This window comes from Sarcophilus harrisii, chromosome 4 (assembly GCF_902635505.1).
Source record: "Sarcophilus harrisii chromosome 4, mSarHar1.11, whole genome shotgun sequence".
In the NCBI taxonomy this organism is placed as follows: domain Eukaryota; kingdom Metazoa; phylum Chordata; class Mammalia; order Dasyuromorphia; family Dasyuridae; genus Sarcophilus; species Sarcophilus harrisii.
The window spans coordinates 456,144,372-456,151,652 of NC_045429.1; the positions used below are offsets into that span (position 1 = coordinate 456,144,372).

General features: G+C 45.3%; 1 protein-coding gene across 1 annotated transcript; it reads right to left on the bottom strand.

The window, feature by feature from the left end:
• Positions 1-760: 760 nt before the first annotated feature.
• On the bottom strand, positions 761-5,939 carry LOC100921444 (G-protein coupled receptor 35). The gene is made up of 2 exons (XM_003770506.4): positions 3,448-5,939; positions 761-2,497 (listed from the first exon to the last, which is right to left on the bottom strand). Exon 2 carries the CDS (start codon positions 2,483-2,485, stop codon positions 1,565-1,567), a length of 921 nt encoding a protein of 306 aa, XP_003770554.1. The 5' UTR covers positions 2,486-2,497; positions 3,448-5,939; the 3' UTR covers positions 761-1,564.
• Positions 5,940-7,281: the final 1,342 nt, after the last annotated feature.

A 7,281-nucleotide genomic window follows, 5' to 3' on the forward strand; every position in this document is an offset into this window, starting at 1 on the left:
TGAATGATTGAGTGAATGAATGAAATGAATGAATGAATGACATCTAGAACATAGAACTTCTGAGATAAGAGATAAATCATTCAAGAACTGTGGAGGTGATGTACTTCATTCACTGTTCTAGCACAGCACCAAGCACACAGTTGGTGTGTGAGAAATATTTAGTGATTGATTTAGAACCAAGAACCGGGGCTGTATGAGTTGGAATAGTAGAGCAGAAGGACCTTATAGCCAAGAATGTTAGGACCAGGAGAGATGAATAAATGAGTGAATGAATGAATGAACTAGAAACATTTATTAAGCATTTACTATGTGTATAAATGAGTGAATGAATGAATGAACTAAAAGCATTTATTAAGCATTTACTATGTGAATAAATGAGTGAATGAATGGATGAACTAAAAGCATTTATTAAACATTTACTATGTGAATAAATGAGTGAATGAATGAACTAAAAGTGTTTATTAAGCATTTATTATGTGAATAAATGAGTGAATGAATGAATGAACTAAAAGCATTTATTAAGCATTTACTATGTGAATAAATGTGTGAGTGAATGAATGAACTAGAAACATTTATTAAGTATTTACTATGTGAATAAATGAGTAAATGAATGATGAACTAAAAGCATTTATTAAACATTTACTATGTGAATAAATGAGTGAATGAATGAATGAACTAAAAGCATTTATTAAGCATTTACTATGTGAATAAATGAGTGAATGAATGAATGAACTAGAAACATTTATTAAGCATTTACTATGTGAATAAATGAGTGAATGAATGAATGAACTAAAAGCGTTCATTAAGTATTTACTATGAGCTAACCACTGTGTTCCATCACTGAGGAAATAATTATTTAAAAGCAAAAACATGGAAGATGATATGGGATGGGCAGCTGACAAACTCTTCCTGGAAGGAACGGTAGTGTTGATTTACTTACTGGTCCCGCAGCAAAGTCGAGAGGGGGCAGGGCCAGGTATACCAGGAAGATGGCAGGGAAGTGGCTGACATTGTGTCATGGTGAGCGCTGGCTGATCAACCCAGCTCCAGAGCCATGGGAGAGACGGGAGCAGTGGCCAGAGGGTAGGATAGGAAGAAGATACGTGGACATGGGGTGGTCAGCTCCAGACTGCTGTAGGTGGAGCCACCCCCTTCTGGAGTCCCCTGTGCTCTTTCCTGCAGACCAATTGGATAAAAGCAAAGCTAAGGGCAGACTCTCCGTGCACATGCTAGTCCAGCCTGTCACCCGTTACCTGGCCCCGCAGCCCCTGATGGCTGCTCCATAGCACACTTCCCCCATTCAGCTTAGGAAAAGAGTCCCAGGTTCCCAGGCTCTAGAGTCCATTCTTCTAGACAGATTTGTGGCAGCTTCTGCCTTAGGGTCCCCTTCGCAGAAGGGATTTCCTGGCCAGCCAGGAGTCAGGGTTTCCACCTGGAGAGGGGGGGGGACTGTGATTCTTGGGCTCATTACCAGGTTTCTCTAAGGGAGCTGAAGCGGCCCAGGGAGCAACGGGAGAGAAATCCAGCCTCCGACATTGCCAAGCTGGGGGGCGGCAGACCCGGCCTACATCAGGGTCGTGCACGTCGTCAGGTCCTGGTGGGCCTCAGCTCTGCGGCATTTCCACCGGAGGCAGAAGAAAGGAGTCATTTCCTGGAACTCCTCGGCCACAAAGTAGTAGCAGACGGCGTCCAGGCAGCAGTTGGTGTTGGCAAGAAAACTGACAATCACGAAAACCTTTCGGAACTTGTCGATGGGCCCCAGGAAGAAGTTCAGCAGGATCGTCACGTGCAGGGGCAGGAAGCAGACAACAAACACCAGCAGGCTGGCCAGCACCATGTACATGCTCTTGCGGATCTGTCTGACCCTGGACAGCTCTCTTCTCTGCACCCTCCAGAGGCTGCCCACGATCTGGAACGTACAGAAGACCAGGATCCCCAGGGGGATAAAAAATCCCAGCAGGGAGAGGACCACCATGGACACATGGATCTTCGACATCTTCCAAAAGCAGAAGGTGCCGTCATGGAGCTGCCACACGACCCGGAAACTCAACAGGCCGGTGACCACGAGCCAGAGGAAGGCGCAGACGATGGCTGCCCGGCCCGGGGTTCGGAGCGCCTTGGCCTTAAGCGGGTGCCTGATGGCCAAGTAACGGTCCACACCGATGGCCGTGGGGATGCTGATGCTCATGTACGAATTGACCAGGTAGATGCCTTGGGGCACCTGGCAGGAGAGGGCCTCGAGGCAGCTGACCCGTGCGAAGTAGATGACCACGGGGAAGAGTAGGACCAGGCCGCTGTCCACCAAGGCCAGGTTGACCATGTACACCCGCATCTCTGTCCACTTCTTCATCCGGCAGCAGAAGACCCAGAGGGCCAGGATGTTGAGGGTGAGCCCGGAGAGGAAGAGGAGGCCATAGAAAGTCATGTAGATGTAGGCCTCTGCCGGGGAGCTGAGTGCCGAGTTGCAGGTTTGGGATACGTTCATTCATGCAGAAATCTACCCAAGGAGAGAGAAGCACCATCATTCATTGTAATGGGAAAAGTCACAACGGGAGTATCTTGTTCCCCTGTAGGGGGGTTCCCACGATAGAAGAATAACATAACGCAGCAGACTTTCCTGGGACCATTTCAATCTGAATGCCACAAAACGGCTGAACTGAAAAACACTTCAACGTTCCCTCTCCCGCTCCGTCCCACGCACCTTCTCCCTGTAGCTTGTTTCCTTCCTCCTTTCTCCCTTGCTCTGGCCCCCACCCTCTGAGCCTCAGTGTGTTGCTGGTAGAGGGATGAATGATCTCAGGGATGGGATCCCAGGTGGAGAAGCAGGGGCTCAATCTGACTTTCCCCCTTTAGAAAGGACCAGCTCAGTGACTTATCCATAAATACTAAGTGGCCTCCAGAGACAGGATTAGAACTCGGGGCCTCTGACTGTAGCTACTGGAGACACTGGGGAATAGCTTCTGCCTCTGAAGGCATTTCCGAGTCTCTCTTAAATTCTGTTCCATCCTAGACCTTCTCAGGTTCTCTTCCTCTCTGGAATCTTGGCAGGAAAGGAGTCAAAAGACCCTGACTTGAGAGGGTGAGTGACAAGATGACCTTTCAGACTCTTTCGAGGGAAAGAGCTGGGGGAGGCGGCTCTGAATCTATAGACTACAGACTCTAGGACCCGGCTAGGGGCCCACACACACCTACCCCCTGTATTCCTTCCTCTTGACCTCTAACTAAAATTAGGAAAAGCAATTTTCCTCGATGGACCCCAGGAAGAAGTTCAGCAGGATCATCACATACAGGGGCAGGAAGCAGACGACAAACACCAGCAGGCTGGCCAGCACCATGTACACGCTCTTGCAGACCTGCCTGACCCTGGACAGCTCTCGACTCTCTTTACAACTCTCCCTTCTGCCCCCTTTCCCCTGGGGTCCACATCCAAGAAAGCAGGTAACTCACCTGGGGTTTGACTATGGGAATCCTGAGAGAGGGGCCGGCGGCAGGAGGAGCTCCTCCGAGGATGGGGCAGCTGTTCTCACTCAAATAACTCAGATAACACCCAAGGGTGACCGGAGCCCGAAGAAACTGGGCCAACAGCTACTCAGCAAAGCCTGAGCTCTCGCACCTCCAGGGGCTGATGGGGGTGGTTTCCTCTCTATCACCTGTGAGATCTTTGGTGGCTGCAAATCTGGTGGGGGGGGGGAGACAGAAACGCTCAGAGAGGCTTTTCCCGCTCCTGCTTCCCCCAAGGATCAGGTCCTTGCCCCTGGTGCCAGGGAAGGCAGAAGGGCCCCCGCTGAGAGCTAAAGCCTCCTGGCTTGGCAGCCTGTCAGAGGCAGGGAGGAGAGCCCGCAGAGGAGAAGCTGCCATGACTTCATTTTGTCTGTGGTCTTCCCAGCTTGGGCCGGCCCTCCCGACAGAGCAGGCGCCCTCTGCTGACTGTGGCCAGAGGAGCACACAGCCTAGTGATCAGAGGCAGGAATCCAGCCAGGTCCAGCCCAAATCCATCAATGATCACTTGTTATAAAAGAAATCCATCATTTGCCTTTATTCTGTATGTGATCATAAATGGGCGGCTCCCCTCCCTTAACAGAAGATTAGTTTCTCAATGTGAGATGTGTCATTTTTGTCCTTGAATCCCTGGGTCTGGTACACAGCAAATGCTTAATCAATGCTTATTGATTCCTGATTAAGAGATAGAAGTGGAAGGGACTTCGGACATCATGTAGCCCTGCTCCATCGTACGGATGAAAGGAGGGACACTCGGAGAGGGGAGCGGACCTGTCCAGGGTTACCCAGGCAAGATCAGCAGAGCCAAGATTCAGACTCGGCTCCCCTGTGACCTCACAGGATCAGTGCTCTGGTGACAGGGCAAAAAAATTGGTTCTTCCACAACGGGCAGATTATCCAAAATATTCCACAGTGGGAGAGGAAGGAGGGAAGACTTATATTTCTCCAAGAACCTTCCCTTCATGGTCCCTCTATCATTGATGCTAGAAACAGTCTGTCAAAATTTTATAGGATCATAGCTCTGGAAGTGGAAAGATTTGAACTCAGATCCCTCTGAATCCAAGACTACTATATCATGCTGCTTTGTTGCACTTTTCTCTGTGTGGGAAGAAGATTTACATAGACTGTGTACATCCTTCAGTGCATTTGAGAAAATAGTGTGAGTTTTGTTAGCTCAGAACATCTTCTATGGAACTGTATGGGCTCACTTGTCACCTTGGCAAGGCCCGTGCACCCAGTCGAGAGGACACCATGGGCTCCCTTGATGAGTCTCTGGTGGTGGATAAAGGCCTGGAGGCCTTTATCACAGATATTTGTTGCAAAAAAGTTTCCCCCAGTTTTCCGCTTGCTTTATAATTTTGGTTGCATTGGTTTTGCTTGTTCAAAAATATTTTAATTTTACATAATCAAATATAACCAATCTTATATTGATTGGTTGACTGGGTCAATAAGCCAGGATTATTGGAAGCACCTTCCCCTCTTAGCCTCTAATAGTTCTGAGGAGAAACAGTTCCTTTAATCTCTTCTGGACACTTCCCAGTACTTCCTCTTCCTTGTAGTTCCTGACAGAGGAAAACAAGGTGAGGAAGACCAACAGATGCTGTTAGCCAATAGCAGAAGCAAATGGTCATGGGAGACATGTGTTAATTCATAATCTGGGGCTAGTGTTTTCTAGAGATCTCAATTTGTGGACTCTTTCTGATTTTTTCTTTTCTTTTCCGGGCACAGATCAGTAATTAGTAATCCTGAGAAATCATTGCCTCTAGCTTTCACTTTTAACCCATATTTTGAGTTCCTGAATTTGGGATTCGGGGAATCAACTGACCAAAGGGAGGAGATTTCCACGACATCACAATTTCCAGAGACCATCACCACAGGAATCCTACTCTGCTTAAAAGACTAAAGCCATCCATGTCCTGGCTGATCAAGAGATCAGAGAGGAGGAAGGGAAGATTTCCTCTCTTTCCTTCCATCTCTACCAAGCCTCTTACCCCCAAATAGTTCTACCAGCAATGCCTAAAAATCTCCCATCAAAACTAGATTTGGAATTAAAAGAGGACTTTATTTTTTTTTCAGCTATGCAAAATTAATTCCATATTAGTCATTTTGTACAAAAAGGCTCAAATAAAATATAAAAAAAAGAAAAAAAGAAAATAAAAATAGCATTCTTCCATTTATATTCCATCAATATTGAGGCAATTCTGGAAGTGAATACGATGCTTCATCATTAGTCCTTTGGCATTGTTTTGGATCATGTATTGCTGAGATTGGCTAAATTGTTCCCAATTCTTTCATCGAACAATATGTTGCTATTATTGTGGGTAACATTCTCTTGGTTCTGTTTGCTTCACATTACATCAGTAAAGTACATCATGTAAGTCTTTCCAGGATTTTCTGAGATCATCCTGTTTGTCATTTCTTATAGTGCAATAATATTCCATTACAATCATATACCACAGTTTGTTTAGTTGTTCTCCAATTGATGGGTACCTCTTTGGTTTCCAATTCTTAGCTACCACAAAAAGAATTGCTGTAAATATTTTTGTACAAATATGTACTTTCTCCCCTTTTTGCTGTCTTTGGGATATAGACTTAGCAGTGAAATTGCTAGATCAAAGATTATGCACAGTTTTATTTTGGGCATAGTTCCAAATTGTTCCCCAAAATAGCCGGATCAGTTCACAACTCTACCAATAGAGCATTAGTGTCCCAGTTTTTCCACATCCCCTCCAACATCCAGCATCTTGTTTTTTGTCATATTAACCACTCTGATAGGTATGAGATAGTGCCTCAGAGTTCTTTTAATTTGCATTTCTCTGATCAATAGTGATTTAGAACATTTTTAAAAAGATGACTATAGATAGCTTTGATTTCTTTGCTTGAAAACTGGCCATTCCTACCCTTTGACTATTTATCAATTGAGGACTGGACTTGTATTTTTATAAACTTGACTCAGTACTCTACATATCTGAGAAATAAGGCCTTTATCACAGATATTTGTTGCAAAAAACTTTCCCCCAGTTTTCTGCTTGCTTTATAATTTTGCTTGCATTGGTTTTGCTTATTCAAAAATATTTTAATTTTACATAATCAAAATGATCTACTTTGCATTTTGTAATTTTCTCTGTGTCTTCTCTAATCCTTTCCTATAAATCTGATAAACTATTCGAAAGGGAATTTTAGAGGTAATCCAAACTAATCTCTTATCCATTTACAGAAACTGAGATCTAGAAAGGTTACACAGCTAAGACATCCTAAAGCAAAGACATTTCAGGTCTAAGATCATTACAAAATATGTCCCAAAGAAGATCTTGAGTTTCTGGGCATAATGTTGGGTATTCCCTGTGTTTACTTATCCTTGGTTGTGGGTCCTTTGCTTCTTACATAATTTTTGTGCTAGGGAGGGAAAATAAATAGTTATTCTACGCATAGTGCCCATGTTGTACAGTCAGCATCTCTTTTAAAAGGGAGTTTCTTGCCCTCATTTTGGGTAGATTCTTGACATTAGTTATGCATGAGCTCGGTGCTTAGAGATTTCCCTAGAAGACTTCAGGCAGTGGAGAGGCAAAGAAAGAACCCAACTGGGTCCCTCACTTCAGCCCAATTTCCTCTCTTGATGGGTCCCCCCTGCACTACTGGTGATAGCATGGAGGCTTGGCCAGGCTGCCAGGGGGTATTTCCGATATAGACCAAATACTTGTTTTTAATCCCTTTTTGGGAGCCCCAGTGATGCCGCCTGTTGCATCTTGGGGCAATTTCAGGCTTCTATTTAGATCACCGTAT